Here is a 22450-nt window from a genome sequence, read left to right as displayed (position 1 = left end):
GTTGTAGTTGGGATATTGATGATCGTGAGCATGCCTTTCCTGCAGTAGATGATAAGAGACAAATTTAGCGAAATAGATATTTTAGTTGTCACAAGTCCACCCGTAGAAAGTAGTTGCAACTTATTGCACTGATCAATGTTGCATGAAGAAACGGATAGAAAAATTAGTGCATGAATTGAGTGACGTCACTAGTTTGCATGACTTTAATACCATCATCGTAGTACAAATAAGCTGAATCAAATCATGTTTGCATTCATTTGAATTTGTTGATTTAATAATAACTCAAGGAGTCAGCCTTATTTGGTTTACAACTTGGTACTTTGATCAAGAAGAAAAACAAAGTTATATTGTTTCCTCCTTTTAAAGTTGCCTTTTGAGCAAAGACAGTCAAAAACCAAATTTGAAATTTGCCAGTCAAAATTGGCCGCTATTTAAGAAACTGTTTAAGAAAAACTTTTTCAGATACGAGCTCTGTAACCAAAGTCTCAAAAAGGTATCTTTTATTTAATTGATATAATAATGGGACAGGAAACAACTTTCATGCTCGATTTTTCAGATTTGGTTCAGGAAAACTGGTGTTAATCGTTTTGATTGAAAATATTGCAACATTTTGCACTCAGTAGACTTTTACTGGGCTCGGTAGAAATTGGCCAATAAGGTTGACGTTGACTTCAAATCATCCTTAGATAGGAAGCATCTAATCATCATATACCATTTTTGTTCTATTCCTTCCATTTTCCCCCCATTCACTTCCCGTACCCATTCCATGTGGATATTCCGTTACCATGTGGATAATTCCCGACTAATTCCGTGTGGAATTCCCGTCTTGTTTTTGGTGAGTTGTGCATATCCGTATTTTTGACGGGGTGGCAGCTGAAATTGTTCATGTATTCATTTTGATTTTGTTAATTTTCTTTCTTCTTACATTAATTTTACCTATTCACGAAACTTTTCACGTGGTATTTTCCTCTAACTTAAATGTGATGGTACGTTGTTCTTTCTGGAACCCAGCAAAATAACAAGCTTATCGTGACTAACTTGTAGAAGAAAGATTAGTGTCCACTTTAATGTCGCTGTCCAGTTTAGAGTGGCATTTTGGTTAACTAATGAAACTGACTTGTGTTTTATTTCACTGTCTTGGTTTGAGCTGTTTGTTTCTTCATTCATTTCATCATCAATTTCTTTTTTGTTCATCATTGGCTTGTGCATGTTTCCACTAAACTCATTCTAGTAATTGTTAGCATTAATACCACTTTTTTTCTTGTAACAATATTTTTGCTTCTGAACATGTGGGCAAATCTGTTTTGAACTAATTCATATTGATTGTTGTAATCTTTTTCTGGTCATTGATTAATTGAACATTTTCATTGTGCACTTTGATTGTTTCTTAGTGTGCATTGCCAAAAAAGGATGAATAAAAATATTTGGAATAGATAAATAAGTGTCACCGAAAGGTTTGGGTTAAAATAAAACCTCACAGACCACCATATCACTTGGTTTCCAACCATCAGCTGCTATTTGAGATCATTTCATGCAGTAATACCTGTACCAAAATAATGATTAAGTAAAAAAAGCCACATACTAGACGGACTAAAACAAATATTGATTGTTTTTATTGAGAAGGCAAGGCTTGTTCTGAAAAAGAAATATTCGCAAAGAAAAAGAAAAGAAAAGATGAAAGACTTAGTGTTCTGAAAAAGAAATATTCTCCACAAAACAAAGAAACAAAAGATGAAAGACTTAGTAAGAAAGCATGACAATCTTTCTGGTGCATGAAAAACAGTGATGCACAAAATGTCAAAGAAAATCTGACCAATTCTGCAATATGCATGTGTACTTTCTGACACGCCAAAACAAGTCAGGTTGCAAGAGCAGGGAATGAACAACGACTAAGGAATACTGTTGTCGCTGTTCATTTGAATACCTTGTGACTTGACTTGAAATTGGAATGCATGACCATGTTATTTCTTGTATGGACTTGACTGCAGCCCAGCAAACCTGGAGTTGTCAGCCTCCGCTTGCAAAGATTCCCAGGCAGCACCTGTTACCGGTCATTAATTGTCTTTTACTTGACCCCTTCTTCCCCCTTTGACAGAATCGGTCGGCTATAATAAAGGTCCCCCCTCGCCCGTCTTCTGGTCCTTCTTCGCCATCGGCTGGCTGATCGCCTTCATCCTCATGGTCTTCCTGATCCACCTCTTCGTCACCAAGAGGTGTAAGGGTAACTATCAGCCCACGGACACGGAAGAGTCTGTCCTCGGCTCAAGTAGGTGTTCCAATGCCTTTCTTTGATGTATGTCTCAACAACAACCAAAAAAAAATCACTCTCGCCCACAAAAGAACAATTCAACTTTTGTGCGCTTGCTCTTATTGCACTCCCCAACTTCTGAAACCAAAAGAGATTTAGTGAGAAATTAGCACTCCTCCTTGCAATCTGCTTTTGGTAGTTGCACTGCAATATGTCTTCTGGCCAATTCCCTATGTTGCATGTTGGATACTGGACAAAATTTGTGTTGCACTTTTCACTGACCTGCCCTTTCTGGAATGAAGGTACTGCCGAAGATGCTTAAACACAGACAGCAAAATCACACTAAGGAAACGGTGCTCCCCAAGACCTTTTGATGAACAATAATCATGTTCTACATGTATGGAATATGTCTGAGTAATCTTTACTACGCAACATATCTTTGGTCATGAGGACATAACTTTTTAATGTTGGCTTCATGTAGTGCCCTTGCCAATCAATGGACTCCGTGCATGCACATTTGAGGGCGCTGTGATATTGGTGTGAGCTCTGCGTGCGGGACTGCGTGCACACGCGCGCATACTGGTTTGAGTGTGTATGGCCCAAAGTGCGCTAAGTTGAAAACCTGTCACCTCGTCAGTAGCATTATGTTCAGAAATCCCTGCAAACTCTCTCAAACTATTGAGGGGGCACTTGTGCACGGAGCCCATATTTCTAGTAGTACATTGTATATGTGAGAACATCTTCCCAAACCATCTGTGTTTTCAGCCTTCGCTTCTGCATGGCAATACATGTGTCTGCACAAACAATTGTGGATGATTGCAAACAAAAAACTTGCAGGACGCTTGACCCAGGTACATTTCAAATGTGTCCATTAGAGAAAATCTTGAAAACGAGTTTCCATGTTTCTATTCGGGGAAACTTGGGGATTTCAGAAAAAAAAACCAACAAATTTGGGAAAACTCAGGGAATGTGACAGTGACCGTATAAGTGCGTCTTGTGCCATGTGTCCAAGTTGTTCCGATCAACTGACTGGCAATATAGCTTTGCTTTTTCTTTCCAAGTCACTTATGAAAAGGAAGTTTTCCTCCTGGACAGAAGTTACTTCCAAAAACATTGGAAACCGCCCAAGCAAAATTGAATTTGAACTTTGTAATGTACCTGTGTCGAGTGCACTTGGCAGAAAAAGGCCGAGCCCATAGCTTCTACTTCACCCCAAAGCATTTCTGTGTGTTTCCACCACCATCTGTTTGTCCTTTGATTCTCTCTCACTTGTTTCTCTGTGTTCTCTTGCCTTCTCTCTGATTCGTGTTGAATGTAGGGAATACACAATTAACAAGCGTGAGATAGTACATGTGTAGGTATACATTTTTTTTCTTGAGCGATATAGATGCAGATATTTACGCAACTAATGAACTTACAAGCTTTGGGGAGAAATATATAAACAGGAAATTCTAAAACAAGGGAATTACAACGGGTTCTTAAACAAAAATCACGGACATCGGTTTCACAGATCTGGGAATTACAGGCTGGTAGCTTACATTGTCTCTCTATATCCGAGGCAGTCGTCATTTTATCATACGATGTCCTAATTGTCTGTGTCTGTGCGCTTTTTAAAATTCCCCCATACTCACAGCTTTCGGCATTAAATCATCACTTCTTTGGTTTGAATTGTATTGGTGAATATTCGTTTCCTTCATGTATGCCTTGATGTCATTGTCTTCATTGTTTTCGTACAGTAGATTTTTTCCACTGCATTTTTATTTTTTTTGGATTGACTTGACACATCAATATAATTTGTCGACCCCCTGTACATGAATAAAGGGACAGCATTTCTGTACAAGGAATTTCATTGGTATCACTGGCTTCTTTGAAGATTACAATTTCTGGTGTCGTGGTGATGGATGTTGTATTAAAGATGTTTTATCGAGGTTGAGGAAAGTTTATGTCCATTCGGAGGAGGAATAATGCATCCATATGTTGTGCTTGCATATTATATTCTATCTACCACATGCTTATCCACATCAACTTGGCTTTTTTTGAATCGGGATAACAGTCGACACTATGATCTAACATGTCTAAATTGACCACTTGGGCAGTGAAGTGAATTCAGTTACATGTATGTGGCCTATTCACTGTGATCTGGGTTTTAGCAGTGTAACTATGGGTGTTTTTTTTCTGGAGCTCCTGTTGCCTATATTTTCAGCTTTCATGGTCTTTTCATAGTATACTTGAAATGAGTAAGAAAGATTTTTTTAATCCAGCAACAAGATTGAGATACGCTCACTTGATGCCACATTTGGTTTGGATGATACAAAGATTTATGCAACTTGTGCACGGCATGCTAAGGATTCCGCACTTTCAGGGTTTAAACTTCTTCCTTCAATTACCCAGAGACGTATTGTAAGTCGGAACTGGAGAGCAAAACTTAAGTTAAGAATCAACAGTCCTTTCTGTTGTGGTAGAAGGTGTTTTTTTTTTGAGGGGGGGGGGGGCATTTTGCAAATTGACTGTCCAGAATTGTCAGTTTAAGCAACCATAAAACCAATACATTAAAACAATTCTCAACACTTTTTGTCCACTGAGATAATCAAATTGTTGATTTCGGACTATGGAGAATTATTTTTGCCCCCCCCCCACCCGGCTTTTTCAGCACTTCATGGCATGCCAGCTCGATAAAAGCACTGTGCGCTGTTGTCTGTGGTAGCACTGGTTGTATTTGGTTGAGGAGAATTTGTCCCGAGATGTATCAAGATAATTTTTTTTAAAAAGGTCCTAATGTTGCCTTTCTTGATTTGTTTTCATCGCAAGCTTCCCAACCCTCTTCCACTCACACCAGTGCAGACTCGTGCTGCTCTGTCCTGAAGGTATGAAACCTGGTTATATACTCTTTATCCGATTTAAATATGGCCCCAGCAAGATGTGTAGCCAAGCAACAACTGTCGGTCAAGTCCGTAAAAAAACAAACAAATTTGGGCCAAATTTTTTGACTTGATATTTGTGCTGTACAAAGATCTTTTATGTCCTGCACATGTTTGTATGCAAACTTACTACCGAGAGTTACCATAGATTCATTAAGCGCTGGGGAAATATGGAAATTGAATTCTTGCCTTGTTTGCATAATGATGGTTACTGCAAACGCATATGTGTAGATGGTATTACCATGCAGATTTGCAAGCTACAAAGCATACAGAATCATTGAACAGAGTGGAGTAGGTTACCAGCTAAAGTGCCATGTGATCTGTATTGCTTGTGACTGGTTACCGGCTGATTACTGTTCATTTTTTGTTATGGCACAGTATTTCACTGTGTATACATGTATGTAAATAATGTCAACTTGGCATGATGAGTCGGTTATCACATCAGTGTTGCTTTTCATCCGCTTTTTGTGTCCTGACCCGAGATTGTAAGAAAGTGGCCAAAATACATGTTCCAGACCAACTGTTTCCTTTAAACATACAAGGCTAGCAACTTCAGATAGATTTCATGCAGATATGCCAACCTTTTTTAGATATGCACCACGAGTGTGGAGTGTAAGAAATTGTTTGGTAAAATGTACCTTTTTTTTTCAACTTTAGTGCAGCTCATTATGTTGAACAAATAAATTTTGAAAAAGTGAAGTCATCTTAAATTTGACGAAGCAGATTGTTTTCCAATGCATCCAGTTGCCTCTGGTTGCCAAGTTCTTGGTTTTGCCTTTACTGCCAGATGTTCCATTAGCACTTGTTTTGCATTGTACATGTACTACACTATAGTTACTCTTTGACAAATCCATAAACCTGTGGAGTACTGGGGTGGTTTGGGGCGGTATAAGGAGTAACAGTCACCGTTAATGGGTTAATGGGGATTTTTGTGATTGGTACATTTTCTGTTCTAATACATTGGATTGAGGAAGTCGTGTGATGGGCCAAATGTGGAATATTTGTAGAACTTTAACACTACATTTACGTCGCTGCAAGGTAACTGCTGTTTTCAACGTGGTTTGGCTGCCTTTATTTTGGATAGGAAATGGGGAACTGGTGTCTCTTCAGTGCAGTACGTGGAATAAGTGGAAAGTGTATTTTTTTTTCTTTAAAGTATCTAGTGTATGCCAGAATCTCTGATAAGTCGTCCAGCTGCTTTGCACAGTGCACTAAAAATCACCCTATGTAACTGTTACAAATGTTGAATGTAAAGAGATGTTTGGCTTATTCCTTGGTTGACGTGATGAAGAAAATTCAATTGTCCGTTTGATATACAAGCCTCTGATATGTTTAAAAGAAAACCTGACAAATAGTTTCAATTTTTTGACTCTTTAGAGGATCCAGTGCCAGCTAAATTCAACTCACAACAGTAATGGGTAGGATACCTGTATTTACTCTTTTGCCCCTGCTGCGGAAATGTTTATGTTGACAATTGTCTTGTTGCAAAAACTTTCAGTGGAGAGGTAAAACTAAAAATTCATTTTCAGTTATTTTTTTTTTTTTTTTAACTGCTCGTCACACTGCCAGCCAGTATCTGAAACAGGCACTGCCAAAAAAAATGGAGTTAAAAAAATGGAGTTTTATTTCATGTTCACTTTTTTGGCACTAATTATGCGGAAATTTGTGAAGTGCACCTGCAAACCTATTTTGAAAGCTAAGAAGAACAGGAGGGTTACTGACCCCCTAAATGCAATTTTTGTTCCTGCGGCACTTATTGCTTTTTATTAAGTAGCACAGACACACCACTATAAAGGCTTGTACAAGTAATTTTTGCTATTTTTTATCACTTTTTTTTTCTTAATTGATTTTATTTTTTATTTTAAAAATATTCATTAATGTTACCAACTTTTGTTTCAGTTTAAAGAAATTTATTTAATAATTCATATCTGGTTCGTTAGTGACTTTCTCTATGCGTACGCGCACCACTGATTTCAAGCGCCCATTGTCTAAACACTCAAGTTGCGTTAACGCCTGGTTCCAATGGTTCCTATGCTACTTAGTGTGCAGTGGGCGTGGTTTAAATTGAACTGACGTCACACTATTACCGGATAATAATAAGGATAATGTAAAAATGAAACTCTTTGGGGGATGTTATATTTTAGTTGAAAAACAACGTTTTTTTCCCCCTTAAGGTGTGAGAAGTATATTGTTCCCTCATTTTTCGACAACTGATTTGATCCTGTTCTTGAGTCAGTGTTGTTTTTCATATACACGTTACTTATTTTGTTTTGTTGGATGGAAAAGGGGGCTAACAGGAATTTGTTTTGTTTGTGATTTGTGTTTGTTTTCTTTTTTAACGATAGTGTTTCGTTTATCTTGAGAAGAAACTTCTTGATTCTTATGTAACCAAAGTTCTTTCTGTAACGAACATGTAACAATGGGCTTTCTCAGTCAAAGGTTTAAACTAACATCACTAACTTAAACAAAATTAAAAATTAGCGGGACAAATTTTACATCTGAAATGTAGATTTGTTTTTTGGGGTAGCGGTAATGGGTATCTTAATTCTAAGGTATCAACGAAGTTGGAGTGAGGTGTTTATGAACAAAAACGTAATCTTGAGACATCATCAAAATGGGACCATTGGAACTCCTGAAGGCTGAAGGTCGTTCTCTTTTGTTTTGATTTTGTTTTACTTAGTGCATTTTGGAGAAGATTTGAATTTAATAACAAGAGATTCTCCATTTGGCATGTTAAGTGGCACGATATTTATTTATTTATTTATTTATTTCCTAAGGTTGGACTGAAGTGAAACATTTCTTGTTATGAAAATAAGTTTGATTTAGTCGTGCATCGTGCTTTGATTTGTGAACTAATGTTTGGGATAAACAGGAAGTAACAATGACTGAAATGGGTTTTTTTGGGGGGGATTGAAATACATAATTGACTGCCATTTTTATTTGGAATCACGTGTGTCAGTTTGTCAATAACCGAAACACAAAGCTGCTATTCTTTGCCTGTGGCTTTTTTCAGAATGCCTAATCTAAGGGACTTGATTGCTGTGTTGGTAAGATTGGTATGAATCCGAATGGTGAAAATGTGAATTTGTTGTCAATTACCCAACCGAGGTGCGATTCTATAAAAAAAGGTGGAAAAGTCCATCTGGCCCCCTCCCCTGCAAAAATGGACTATTTTCTCAATTAGAAAAAAAAAATTGGAAAGATTTTAAAAGGTAACAACTTTCCTACAAAACCTGCCAAAAAATCTCAAATCAGTGTAAAAAAAAAAAATTGTATATTTCTGAAATTGAGCACTCCCAAAAGTTTTTTAGAAACGCGCCTTGAAGTGTATGTTTCCTAAAAACATTTTACCAAAGTGCAAACTTAACATGTGGTTTTCTTGTTAGTCTGTTGTCTAACATTCTTCAGACTTGCGGACCCTGTCGATATCCACTAATTGCACAAACGTCAAAATCTTCAGATCTGGGGGTTTTTCCCTTGTGCTGGGCTAAAAAAGTGTAGAAATCCTTTCTTTCACACAGCCAACCCCACCCACTGCCATTTAAACTAGCAACCAACCAGCTCATAATCATCCCGTACCCCTTTTTCCCCGAGAAGCTGTATATTCTATGAGCACATAACTACCAGAATGTGATTGTCCCTTCCTTATCCAAATTATAACTATTACTGTAAAAAAGTACATTTTGTTTTGACATTTCATCCATATTGATACATATTAGTTGATAGTAATGACATTTGTACCACTTAATGCTGATTTATTTCTCTGTTTGCTGCATTTCCTTTCGTCATCATATCCTTTTTCCCCACCCTGCATGATCAGAGTCGTTTGTGCGAATCATTTTTAGACTTCCAGCAATCATAACCTGTTGTTGCTTTACTTTAAACAAGATACCTAAAATATGGAATATATTTGATAACAAGCATGGAAATGTGCAATAATATAACGTGAGTGTTGAATGGAAACTCTGTGACTTTGCAGTGGTTGTTTTTAAAATTATTTGATGGATTTATCTGTGTCGTGTCATGGAGTTGGCAAGTCAATCACAAGTTGGTCGCAGGTACTGGGAGAAACGTTAACAAATGAATTCCATTCAATTGAATAGAGACGGGATGATTTGTGATTGACTTGCGAGAACTCGGCTACGACTGTTGTTCATGACAAAATACTATTGGTTTTTGCCTTTTTTTTTTCCCCTTCAGGTTATAAACCGTCCCCCAAAATTGTCAAGACAGTCCTCCCATCAGAGAACGGAAAGCCACCCCTTATGACATCGATGCAGGAGTCACCGGTGAGAGTCACGCCAGTCAATGGTAGCCTGCCGCAGTCCCGCACTCACTCGCTCACCCCAAGCACCGACCCTAACCTGAGGAACTCAACCAACGGATCCTACCAGCCACCCAGGGGCTCCTTCACCTACGGCATGGATAACTCCTACCTGACGCCCTACCCGGGGGGCTCTCTGGAGAGGCGGCACCCGCCGACAGGTGGCGTTGATGAGGGTTCCCCGCACCGGTTGCCCAGCGAGACGGAAAGCCGGCCCTCAGCATCAGGAGCATCTGATTCAGAACAGTGCGATGATTCGGACATCTGGCTCAAGATGCCTGACGATTCTCAAGTCTGAAACTCTGCAAAAAAGAAAAGAAAAAAAGTAACTTCCTTTTAAAACTTTTGCTTCAAACTTCGGAGTCATCCCAGCAGTCTGTGAAATATATTAAAGATGCTGAAAGGGGCTGAAAGAGAAAATAAAATTGCTCGCGCGAGAACTTGAAATTGGTGAAGGACTTCCACTGGATGAACACCAGAGCAGATGAAGAACGTGGCCCGATTAGACTTCAAAGACGTTTTGATGCTCGTTGAAAAAAGTGAAAATGTGCAACAAGGGATTGCATGACAAATTTAAAATTAAGAAGCAATACGGAACATGGGAATGAAACGTGGTGAGCAGCTGTGGATAGTTCTCCTCGGCATCTGTGTTTTAACTCACAGCTGCCTGTAACTAGTCTGGAGTGACTTGTAAAAAAAATGCGGCACGGAGTACTTAAAGAGATAAGAAACTAATATGTCAACTTGTCTGGGTGAAAAAGTAAATGCCAAGCTTTCCCACCTACGAAGGAACGTCAGATGGAGAAGTCCATCAAAGGAAACTTGTCACGACAGGAACCCCTTCCGAAGATGGCCGAGTGATTGTCTGTGAAGGATGGCCTGCCAGCTTTGCTAACGTCTGTCGACGTTTCCCGTACTGAGTGTTGTGCATTCGAACCTTGTTGCCTTCAAACACTGCAAAGGTCGTGGCGATTCCAGTGCGCAGACTTGTTTTTTTTTCTTTTGAATAGCCGGCTCTCTTGACCAAACTTGTACAGTTGTGCCTCTGCTAAAACATATACCCAGCCAGCGTTATGCAGCCTGTAAATACTAGCTGGTGTGAGTAAATACCGTTTAAAAAACAAATAGGACTGAAACTAAGTAAATATTGATGAATTTTAAGAAAAGGTGGGGTTTTTTTTGGTGATTGTGTTGTTGTGACTTGATGTTTGTCAGTAGTCAGTATTATAGCTTTTACTCTCAAATCTTGAACATACTTGTGGTTTGTGTATTTGGTGATAGATTTTATGAATTAAAAAAAAAGAAGAAAAAAAAAGAAGAGAAGTTTTATGATGTAAAGTACAATCATCTACAAACGGATAGTGCATATTAATATTATAGTGATCGCAGCAGTGTATTCATGTACATAGATGTCAGAGTAAAGTAATTGTGTGTGTGGAATTCGTGATTGTCTAACAGAGAAATAAAAACAAAAAGGGATGATGCTTTTCAAAGGAAATTCTGAAAAAAAGTTCCTATGACAAATTGGAAAGAACATCGAAATAAGTGACTGCAACATATCATTATGGAAAGACACAATGTTAACATTAGGGAAAAGGGAAAGTAAACTAGTACAATATATTACTGTGCAATTAGTAAACTTTAAACTTTTCCTTTGAAAGGCATCATCGAAAAAAAATTGCTAAAAAAAAAGTAGCTGCAGTAGTTTCTTGCGCACATGTGATACAAACTCACACCTTAAAGTGAAACAGCATAAAAGATACACCACCAAGTAACGGGAAATGAAAATCACAAAATTATCACAAAGTTAAAATAAATGTTAAAAAAAAATATTAATATTAATACAATGCATGTTCTGTATCCGGTTTAGCAAAATTTCATACATATATGTGTATGGACTGCAGAACGTCAATGTTCAACCAAGAAAAAAGTAACTACCAGTTTGCAGTTCTCAATTTTCTAATTGTTAGCGGAGAGCGCCCTCAATTCAGTAGTTGGTAGTCGGTGTTCACTGGTCTACAGTTGCCTTGACGATGATGGTATTTAATACCATTCGAATGATGAGGGAACAGAAATCCCCACTGTGTGTAGCTGGTGAGTGAGCGTGTATTCGGAATGGACGATACCAAAACCTATGTGTGTACAGTTCTTAAATTAGCTATTTTTTTCCCTTTTTTTAAAGATGGGCGGTTCATCGGTATGTGTATATAAGGCAATTGGTGAGGAATTATTTTATTTATTTAAAATTTCTGATTTCTTGTTTTTTTATTGCCATTTTTTAAAACAAATAAGTAAGAAATTAAAGGACTCCCATCACTTGTTAATAGCAACATTCCACATCCGCTAGTACATTTTGTCAACTAAGCATCCTTTTTTTAGTGCAAAAAAGAGAGATCTGATGAAATCTTGAGTGGCTGTGCGTCAGACATGTCTACGGAAAATTTGTCATGCATACTTTTCATCAAACATGCATGTCAGTCTGAGTGCACACACTGTGTCTATGAGAATTTTGTATCATTCAACACTTCCTATACAGAAATCATTAGCCTCTTGCTTTGGTTAAGTTTGGGTAAATACTAGAGAGTTCAGTTCACCCAAATCAAATCGTGTGTTCACAGAAGTTCGAGCATCGTTTTGTGCTCTCACTGTGGTTTAGAATGCTGACATGCAGTACAAATCTACCACTGAAATCAGTGGAAATCAGTCAGAAATGGCTTGGACGGTATTTGGACCTAATTTGTCTCAGAAACTTTGATCACATTTCCAGAATGTGTTAATTCACCTATGTGTGATACATTGCGGTGCCTGGCAGTTGAAACCTTTGCATCAATTAAAATCATCATCAAACTTTCTTGGAAGGAAATTTTAATTTATTAATTCCTAAATTAAATGAACTGCTCATGTGCATTAAAAGCATCAACTTTACACATGTCATATGGCTGAATTTAAATTCCATATTTATGGCTATAACTTAAAAGAAATATATGAGCAAATGAAAAGGAACTCCAAAATATTTTTTGGGAGAAAGAGCTTAAAGGATTGAATTTTTTATTTACTATTCTTTTTATTGAACTGGTTCAGTGTGTAAATAAGAAAAACAATTGTCCACGTTATGTATATATTTTTTTCTACTTCTATGCAAAGGTTCATCTGTAAAAATGCTTTCAAGTTGCCGCTATGTAAAAAAAAGTGTCTCTAAAATGTTCTTCCCCTAAAGGGAAGTTAGTAAAATTCTTAGTTTTACAATTGTGAGTAGGAATTTGTCGTATTGCGAAGAGCATAGTGAATTAGTACTGTTGCAAAATAATGGATTCTTATAGGTCTCTCTCAAATGACGTCACTTCCTACAGATTGCCACGTGCATCAGCAGTTTGTGAGTTAAATTGTGGTGACGCGCATCCGCTGAACCGTATTTCGAAGAAATTTCGAGCAACTAGTACATGCGCGCGTGGCTATAACAGTTTGCACACTGAGTGCACACGCACCTAATAGCATTGAATTTTCCTATGAAGATGGCGTCCTATGAGAGAGATTTGGGCCCAATTTCACAGCGCTGCTTAAAGTTGTGTTCAGCATAGCAGAAAAATTTGCTAACCTTAAGCACTATTTCACGGCGTGTGTGTGCTAACGGTCGCGCGTGCATGGAGAGTTCTATTGTTATGTCACTAAGTTAAGCAAATTTTTCCTCTGAAGTAAGCGTGTCTTTTGCTGTACTTACGCTTATGGTCTCCATGAAATAGATGGAGGCTCTTTTAGCAAAAAATTGTGTGCTTGGTAGCACCAGGAAATTGGGCCCTGTTGACAATACAGACCATTTCGGGCGTGCTAACGCGTTCATCACGGAGACCACCTTCAATGACGAAAGTATTGTGCTAGCTATTGTTCAGATAATCCGTCACAGGGCAGTTGCTTTGTACAATAGCATGCACAATGGTTTCTCCATTGAAGGGGGCCATAGGAGTGGACAGTGATCACGTGCCCCGGATTCGTCTATTGATCGATTTCAGAATTGTAGCCGGGGATGTGGACAAGTCCAGTCACAAGAAAATCACAAGTCCAGTCACAAGTAACAGTGGATGAACAATAACAAATGAATTCCTCCGTCAAAGCTCATTGGAGTAGCTTGTGAGTTGAATTGGGACTGGAGGACTTGTGATGGACTCTACTGCATCCATGCTAGGTGATCATAACTCTATGAAATCATAGTAAAGTTAAAACACAGGAAACGGGGGTGCAACAGTTTACAAAGAACTAACTTTAAAATACACATCAGAAGTGAATTACATGAGGTTTGCAAATGTTTGTGTTCCCTGGTATACCGGTACGTGCATCGACCCCCTTATTTCAATACAACAAAAGTGCATGGAAACCATTGAAAATGTAACGCAAGTGCCATTTACTTCATCTGTGGTGTTACTCTTGGGCTAAATTGTACTGCGACATTGAGGAAATACATGTAGCTATGCTGAACCATACTCCTTCAGATTTTATGCATGCACATTTCTGCATGCAAGGCGGTAGTTTTTATTTTAAAAGGTTTTCACATTTGTGAAATGCGCTAAGGATTATTACCAATTTATCATGTTTATTCAGTCAAACACCACTGTGGAAATGTATACAAAACGCATGAATTTTTTCTTAAATGTAACTGAATTTTGCTTCTTGATCGTCTTTTTTCCCTCTTTTTTGAATTCGGTTGAAATGTTAGATCTCTTATTTTTATACTGAAAAGCTTGTACAGTGTTTTAGGACTTGAAAGTATTTTTTATTATTTTTGACCCATTACCTACAAATACTGTACAAATATGTTGTATATTTAAATAAAAAGATAAATCGTGTGACTTTTACTTTTCAGAACACTGCCATATTAATTTTGTTTTTGATTTTGTGCAGTTTAAGTGGAAAGTAGGCTTTGTTTTTCTTTTCATTCTTGGTTTTGTAATTTTGTTCGTTTTGACTTGGATTATCTAGGTTTTGATTGTTTTTGTAAAAAAAAAGGTGATATGTTGGCTGATTTCTATAAATGCAGACGTAAATATTTGACTTCAAACTTTAAACTGTTGGGGAAAGAAATGGAAATGGATTATCTTTCGAAAACGTAATGAAAAGACAACTTTTATTTCAACATCAGTTCATTGACAAGAGGTTAGTTATATCACGTTAAATTTAAGTTGACAAGTTGTTTTCTCTGCTTGTAGAGGGCACTGTTGTCACTTATGTGTTTTTCCCCTAAATTTTGCAGTAACTGAAAGGTGATTTCGTCACAGCAGGTTTTTCAGTCCTACATGAAAGTGACCAGTGTATGAAATTAAGACGGAGAAATTTCATGTTTGTGTTTTTATCTCAAATATTCCTGTTTCATCTGGTACCTTTGGTTGGAAATTGTGTACATATTAAATCACCCATTACACGGCCGTAGTTATGTCATTTGCGAGTAAAAGTAAGCTATGTACTGTATCAGCTGGACTCATGAGAGTCGTACTTCTTGTGAGTAATATAATAATAAAAAGAAGAATTTGCAACGGCAGCAAACAAGAAATATTCGGATGTCTCATTCTTGGCAATTTTTGCCTTACTAGCCGTACTGACCAGGGCCACTTGTGGGACACTGGTACAAAGGGAGAGGTACCCCACAAGTGAAATCTTTGGAAAAACTGTACCCCACAAGTGAAGTCTTCAGAAAAGGGGATAAAAGGACAACAATGCTCCTACCCCACAAGTCCTTCCGGCAATAGCGTCCGTGTAGTTAAATGGACATTTTTGCCCAGTTGTGCCCCTAGTACTGTAGATACATGTATGTGAACCATTTCAGTGGAATCGTGCCTTTGATGATAGAAGCATGACGTTTTGGCATAGTAGCATATACTTGAAGATTTTCAGTTTAAAGGGCCATCGCTGATTTGCCCCATGATGAAAATGGTGGGTTGTTTCCAAGATGGCTGCCCACAGTTGTTAAACTGCCTTTGGTACGGGAGGTCAAGTACACGTACATTGTAATGGTAAGGGTATCGTACTGCAATCTTTTGTCATGGGGCAAGTTTGTGATGGCCATATAGATGATAATCTTATGGTACAATGTCTATTCAAACAATGTGCCAAGTTTAACCCATCATCAAAGATGCAACCGATTCATATATCAGCAGTACTAAACCCCCCTCCCCCCCCCAAAAAAAATCCCAAATAAGCAATGGAAAGGAGCCTCAGTGCTCTTTTTTTTAAGGGGGCTGCAAATTGTCTCGGATACTGAAACATTTCAACACGCTTCTTTGTCTAAACCCCGCCCCTTCAGTAAAAGTATCTTAGATCTCTATTAAATATATTTTTAATAGCTAGACCTGGCTGCAGAATATAAAAGTCATCTTACTTATTTCAAGGTGATTACAATGACTAGTGGTACACAATAATCTTTATCAAAAAATAAAAAGAAGGTATTTACACAATTGGTTTAAATTGTCATGCCAAAATAAAGCGGACATTTTTTTTTTAGAACGCAGATATTTTTGGGACTGAAATCAATAGGATTTGATATTTATTTGACAGTGGAAATATACAAACACATGTGGGAGCAAATAAGATATCAGAAATTAGCCTGCATTATCTTTAAATATATGAAATCAAATAGATCATTTGAAACAATATTGTAATTGAATCGCGCTCCAGCCCTTCCAGAGATGATTTCCTTTCCCTTTAAAATTAAACTTAAAGTAAACGCAAAGGATCGTACAAAAATGTATTGATTTTAGTGTGTAGATATATTTTAAAAACTCTGGAATAAGGTTTTGACAATCTCTTCATTACTTCCAAGAAGAGATTTTTTTTTTTACTCTCTGAACATCTCGCCTGAATTTCATGGATCTGCTTACCAGGAATTAATTGCTTAGCAATGTGCTTATCAAAAAGCAGACGAGAATTCAACATGAGCAATATGGACTCCGTGCACAAAACAAAGATGTCGCTTTTTTTTTACCACTTTCAGGAGCTCCAATGGGAGGGGCAAACCGCGTGCTTGTACCGGTTCACGGGCATAGGACGCAAACAGGGTGACAGTTTTGGCCGATTTTCGGCTGACTTTGACATAATTTTTGTTAAAAAACGAGTTTGACAAAATTTGATAGAATGGATTTTTTTGGCAGATTTCTGGCAGAATTCTGCAAAAATGGTTATTTGACAGAAAAACAGCAAATTTGAACAAAAAAAGGTACAGTTGTTTTAAAAAGCTTCAATCCTTTCAAACAAACCCTTGCATAATGGGACAGGTTGGCTGGTCTAGGTGCTCAGGTTCACTGGGAAACGGACTTCGTTGTGGCCGGATCCGCGTTTTGCCTGAAATTTACGCAATAATTTCATAACATCTTTATGTGACTATAGATTGTTTATAATGTAATTTGAACCTTAATTAAGGCAACACTACCAATCTGCATGTGATTTTAAGTGTTTATAGTGTATTTCGAGTAATTCTGGGGAATTTGGCAGTTTTGGATAAATCTGACAGATTTTGATGTGCATTTAGCAGAATTTGGCTTTGACCTTACGGTCACCCTGGGCGCAAAGTACACAAACCGAATATGTACAAACCCATACGGTGTTGGAGTACCAGGCTCTGGCATAAATGCATTCAACTGTCCCTTCCCTTGGTCTTCCTAACAGTTTGTAACCACTGAGGGTGTACATGTGCACACAGTCCATACACTGCATGGCTCCTCGGTAAGCTATAAATTGATTTTTCCCAAGCGAATATTTTCTGTGCTAAGCCAATTTCTGTGCTAAGCAGCTCCGTGAGGTGGGCCTTTGGACTGAGTTGGGTACAGATTTTAGAACGGATTTCAGCTCATTGAGTCCAGTTGTCCTTGTATCGCCTCCAACTGTCAAATAAAAAAAAAATCAAAGGAATTCATTAATGCAATCACAAAATATAATAATGATACAAAATACACCCCGAGTTTCCGAACACCTTCTTTTTTTGAAGAGTAATATGTTTAACCTAAAATAGAGTCTGACAGAGCAAAGCACGTTGAAGCTGTCAAAATCTGGAAAAGTTTTCATTTGTCAGTATCCTGCCTGATATTGAAACTAATCCTAATACACTCATGGTAGATTTGTGACAATTTATCAAAGATGACTTCTACCTGGTCCGAGTTTTCAGCACACACCTCTGTACAATGGCTCAAAGATTTGGTAAACCGGTAAAATCAGAAAGGTTTGTGCCCGGGATAATCCTCATCCCAATCTTAACCCTAGTCTTATCAATGCCGATCCGAATCCTTACCCAAAAGCTTATCTCAATTGGAATCCTAATTCCAATCTACATCCTTATCCCTAATCTAGTCATCCAATCTTGTAATTCTCCAATCTTCCATTCAATAACGGAGAAACTTATCGTCAAATCCTTATCCAAATTCTAATCATTATCATAATCCTCATCTTAATCCCATTCCTTATCCTATTCCTAATCCCAATCCCCTCACCTTGTTATAGAACTGATACAGCTCGTCGTGACTGAATTCCATCTTAATCTTCTCTTTCTCCCCTTCCTCTTGTCCCGAGACGACCATCTCAAACATGGCGTTGGGCAGCTTCATCTTAGTCTGTGAGGCCTGGCCCATCTGAAGATTTAGCCTCCAGTTAACCTCTTCCAACTGTAAAAAGAATTGAACAGTTGGGGGGCAAAATGTTTTTACTTTCTGTAGATTTCTACTCTTTAGCAGTTGCATATCATTTGGTACAGAGAAACATATAGACCCTTCTCATAGACAGCCATTTTGCCTACGCAAATTACAACTGCGTATTCAACGCCATCGCGTACGTCTGCACACAGTGTGCAAAATGTTCTAAACACACGCGCACGTTGCTAAAAATTTCTTCGAAATACGGCACAGCCATATGCACATGACAATCTGTAGGCAGTAACGTCATTTGAGAGGGGTCTATACTGCAATCACAGTAATGCGGGTATTTTCTTCATCAGACACGGGTATGTAGGTCTTTTTTAACTGTTATCTGCTGTTGGGTGGGAGGGCTTTGCTCGCTTTCAAGTAGACACGAGACGCGTTGTTTGGCCAGATTCAGAGGAGCCTAGTTTCCTGATATTGCTTGTGCAATTTTCTCTAACCTTTGCAGTCAAAAGAGCTGTATTATGAAAGAACATTGCTTTAACATTCCATGATAGCTTAAATGTATGTGCCAGTAGTTTCTCAACAGGGATTTGCTCTTAAAACCTGTGGTGATGAAAATTCACACAGGTTTGGTTTTCTTGCCTGAATTTGGAAATGACGGGTGATCTAGAGAATTGTGTTGTGTAAACTTGACATCACTACGATGCACACTTACTCTGATTACACATTAAAGGTCTCACCTGATTGGGAGCCAATGTTCTCTGGCGTAGTTTTTCCACCACTCCCTTACCACTTGATGTCCATGCTTTTACAAATACTGAAACCTTAAAGAAAAACAAATGAGATAAAAAACAGGTGTACATTAAAAGTTCCTTACACCTGTCAAAAATTTGATATTCCTATTAATATTCAACATATATTAAAACTGCAACTTATACATTCCATAACAGGAGATTGCTTGCAGTATTGATCCAGATCCAGAACATGATATTTTCCAGGCTTTAGTCTGAAATCAGACTTTTTACTTTAGTCTGAAATCAGACTTTTTGAATCCGAGAGAAAGACATTAGCAGTGTAGACTTTTTTTTAATTGACAATATCATCCCTGTATTATGTTGTAGAGTTTAGCGTGCAATACCTTAGCAAGTCACAGCAAGTTTCAGACGCTGATTTTTGCAAACCAACATTTCAAACAATCTGATGAACGTATTTATGTGTACCTTGTCTTCTTCAAGTCCAATATTCTGCAGTTGTTGCGATAGCACTGTCGGCTTGGCTATGTGGTAGGCAGCCTGCAATCAAGAACAAAGAGCAAGAATACACTCTGTGTGTAGACTCTGTGAATGGTCGCTGATCAAATTGCCATGTGGAGCTGCTGCTCAGTCAGATCCAAAGTCATGTTGGTAGTATTAAAAAAAACTACAGTACAACCAGTGTTCACATTTTGTTGGTTTGTTTGGTACAGAAAAACTGAGCTGGACTCCATTATTGCATTACATTATAACCAAGTTCAAGTTAATTGGTCTTGCTGAGAACAAAGCATTCCTGACAGACAGCAAAATTCTAACGTCTACAAGACTTTATTTTTTTTACACAGTTTTCCTATTTTTAATGGCATATAAGTATGAAGTTTTAAAAAAACGAGGAAATTAGCTTATCCGAAGAAAAAGTTGTATGCCTCAGTCCTTCTGATTTGAAAATCACAGGTGCGTGGAAAAACGCACACCTGGATTTTTCTAGGCGTGTGATTTTTCTGGTGTGTGATTCTGTGGTCCAAGCTGGGACTGAACAATCTGGTATTTTTTTTCATAATATTCATCTTGGTTTACAATAAAGCCGTTTTCTCTTCACCGACTTACTTTATTTTTCACAAATTACGAAGTATAATTATGCTGTAAATGTATGCCAAGGTACTGAGGGATTCAGGCGTCCAATTATTCACACTTCTCAGGAAGCATTTAGGCGTATGATGGCGTAGGGGTGTGATTGCATGCCTCAAAACAGAAGGACTGATGCCTGGTTTTTGTTTTCAAGAATCCTTAGCTTTGCCTCCACATTTGGCTTCAAAAGATTTCAACTTGCTGCCTTGTGAGACTTTTGGGTATATGTTCCGTTTCAGAAACATCACATCCTATAAAAGACTCCATGTTCCGTTTGAGAAACAACTATAAATATGGGCAAGAGTTTGCAGTATCCTCATTTGGTTGGACCATTAAATGCTTCAAAATGATTCAGAAGCCAAAGCCAGATATGAAGCCGAAGTTTCAAAAAGTCTCATGGTCTTTTTCAAGCCGTTTTATTTCACAGTTCTTGTAATGCACGCGCGCCTACCTGTTCCAGAATAAATGATGTGGTTTCTAAGACAAGTTGCAAGTCCTTTCCCTCCAGACCCAGAGCGACTTGGAGTTTCTCCTGTTCCTCCTCGGAAAACGAGTGATCATCCTGAAGGAATGTGAAAAGTTAAAAAAGGACTGGGAAATAACTTTACAGAGATGCTATTAGGCACAGAGGTTTGCAATGTACACTGAAGACAAGTTTTATTTGGCTGTTTTGTGGTCGAAAAATGTCATTCATTAATTATCACTTACTCTGAGGTGCAGTTTCTGTAAGATTCTGGAGAGTAACCGTGGGAACTTGGCAGCGTCTATGTTGTTTATCAGCACCACTGCTTTCTTAATACTGCAGAAATGGGAAAATTTCAGGCAAGACTTTCAACTTTTACATCCATGCATGCTCTAATAATAATCCTTCCCAGTTCTAAGTTCTATCACTGAACTTTGGTCCAACAGAATGAAATTATGAGTTGACCATCCGAGACAGTTTTGAAAAACTGATTTTCATTATTCATTAGTTTCCTTTTCCCTTTGTATGACATGAGGACTTGGTCTCCATGGACATAAGGAATTGGAACAATAGTCCAAGGAGTGGAACAGTCTCCCACCCTGCATCAGTGAATCTGGGAAACTTAAGTCTCACTTAAAATTTAGAGCGGAACTTTTCAAATTGTTTAGCGCTAGTCTATTTCAATCCATCAGGCTGCGTTTAACAAACTGCAAATAAAAAAATGTTGAACCCTTGTACTTTGTACTTACTACTACAAAAAGTACTAGTCAGTAGTTGTACTTGCTGGCCTAAGTATTTTGGGTTTTTTCAAATAAAAAAATAACATAAATAATGAAATTTCTCAGAATATCAAAAAAATGGGGGTTGGTGGCTCTGACAGGATGCAGGCGGTGGCTGGCTAACTCAACATGCTCAACCTTTAACTCTCTCGGCTTTGTTGTTTTGAAATGAAAACATTAATGCGCTTATCAAATGTCCAAAAGTGACAATCCCCATGTCTTGGGTGGGGTATCCTGAGGGGGGGGGGGGGGGAAACAATTGATAGGCGCATAAATCAATGTTGAAGTTGAACTTGAAGCACTTTCTTGTGAAAACACAAGACATCAGATATCTTGTTTTGCTATGATACTCATGTGTGGACACTTATACTTTCAACTTGTCTTAAGAACAAAACGCACACATAAACCACCAGTGCAAGGAGAACTAGGAGTCAATCGGTCCATATACGCCAATATCACTACTGGTCAAGGTAATTCGCTGCACGATACCCTTCAGGCCACGGACACTCCCACCACACATGATCCATTTTTTTTGTAAGAGGTTTACAGATATAAAGCCCCCCGATATCACCCGAAGGATTCAAGGAGTTCACTTTTATATATACTCCATAATCAAGCCGCATAACTATACAGCATATGCGTAGAAATTACGAATAATTACCGAGCTGTTTGCGAAAACATCAACGCCATGATGACTGCCGTGTTGCTGCATTAGGGCGCCCTCTCGCGACCATATTAGATCACTGGTATTATTTTCTGTCAGATCTGTTCTTGGATTGCTCCATGGTGTGATCGAAAATTGTCTGCTTTTTCTCTCTTTAATGTACCTAGAGACGAACAGGACTTGTGTTGTAAGTGTTCTTTCTAAATAAAAACAGGAAAGTGATGCGAAACTGATGTTTAGAATGGTCATTATGATTTAGAATAGTCGTTTAGAAATTAGAATGCAACACCTCAGGCTCAACATGAATCACAATGATGAACATGTTGATTGAACAAATTGTTAACATTGTTGTCATGGAAACAGTTTTTGGACAGGTGTACTTTATATTTAACTTATTAAAATGATTTGTGTTTTTTAAGTTATGTGTGTGATGATCATAAACCTATCCAATTCCAAAAAGACAGTAGGGCCTACCTTTATCATGTTTATCGTGTGTATTGGATTTTGTTTTAAATTCCTCATGAAATTTCATGTTGAAATTTTGATACGCAAACGTGTGCAA

The 22450-nt window shown here is 38.0% G+C and overlaps 3 protein-coding genes across 39 annotated transcripts in view; 2 read left to right on the top strand and 1 right to left on the bottom strand.

The window, feature by feature from the left end:
* LOC119746417 (semaphorin-6D-like) overlaps positions 1-14990 on the top strand; it is a 60600-nt gene extending 45610 nt beyond the window's left edge. For 31 of the 37 annotated variants that reach the window (XM_038223340.1, XM_038223368.1, XM_038223357.1 and 28 more), the window contains 2 exons: positions 2096-2266; positions 9367-14990. In XM_038223340.1, coding sequence (XP_038079268.1) covers positions 2096-2266; positions 9367-9788 — 593 coding nt within the window. In that variant the 3' untranslated portion in view covers positions 9789-14990. Of the gene's footprint in view, positions 1-2095; positions 2267-5056; positions 5113-6543; positions 6585-9366 lie in introns of all 37 variants that reach the window. The other 6 variants (XM_038223355.1, XM_038223349.1, XM_038223375.1 and 3 more) reach the window with 5 other exon arrangements.
* A 1981-nt stretch (positions 14991-16971) lies between these two features.
* On the bottom strand, positions 16972-21987 carry LOC119745544 (COMM domain-containing protein 10-like). Its single transcript, XM_038221937.1, has 7 exons — positions 21886-21987; positions 20691-20781; positions 20434-20544; positions 19323-19394; positions 18843-18926; positions 17956-18126; positions 16972-17352 (listed from the first exon to the last, which is right to left on the bottom strand). The coding sequence occupies exons 1-7, from the start codon at positions 21912-21914 to the stop codon at positions 17314-17316; spliced, it is 597 nt and encodes a 198-aa protein (XP_038077865.1). The 5' UTR covers positions 21915-21987; the 3' UTR covers positions 16972-17313.
* A 6-nt stretch (positions 21988-21993) lies between these two features.
* Positions 21994-22450, top strand: part of LOC119745542 (uncharacterized protein KIAA0825 homolog) — a 32061-nt gene continuing 31604 nt past the window's right edge. Inside the window, exon 1 of the mRNA XM_038221936.1 lies at positions 21994-22075. The gene's annotated coding sequence lies outside the window, so the exon portion shown is untranslated. The remainder of the gene's footprint in view (positions 22076-22450) is intronic.

Source organism: Patiria miniata, unplaced genomic scaffold (genome assembly GCF_015706575.1).
Source record: "Patiria miniata isolate m_02_andy unplaced genomic scaffold, ASM1570657v1 HiC_scaffold_7, whole genome shotgun sequence".
Taxonomy (NCBI): Eukaryota; Metazoa; Echinodermata; class Asteroidea; order Valvatida; family Asterinidae; genus Patiria; species Patiria miniata.
The sequence above is the reverse complement of the archived record's forward strand: the minus strand, read 5'-3'. Positions and strand labels throughout refer to the sequence as shown.

Coding starts and splice junctions, on each gene's coding strand:
- LOC119745544 (XM_038221937.1), bottom strand. CDS start 21,914: ATGGCGTTGATGTTTTCGCAAACAGCTCG. Junction 20,545..20,690: donor TACAGAAACTGCACCTCAGA/GTAAGTGATAAT, acceptor ACATTCCTTCAG/GATGATCACTCGTTTTCCGA. Junction 17,353..17,955: donor TGTATCAGTTCTATAACAAG/GTGAGGGGATTG, acceptor TTTATTTGACAG/TTGGAGGCGATACAAGGACA.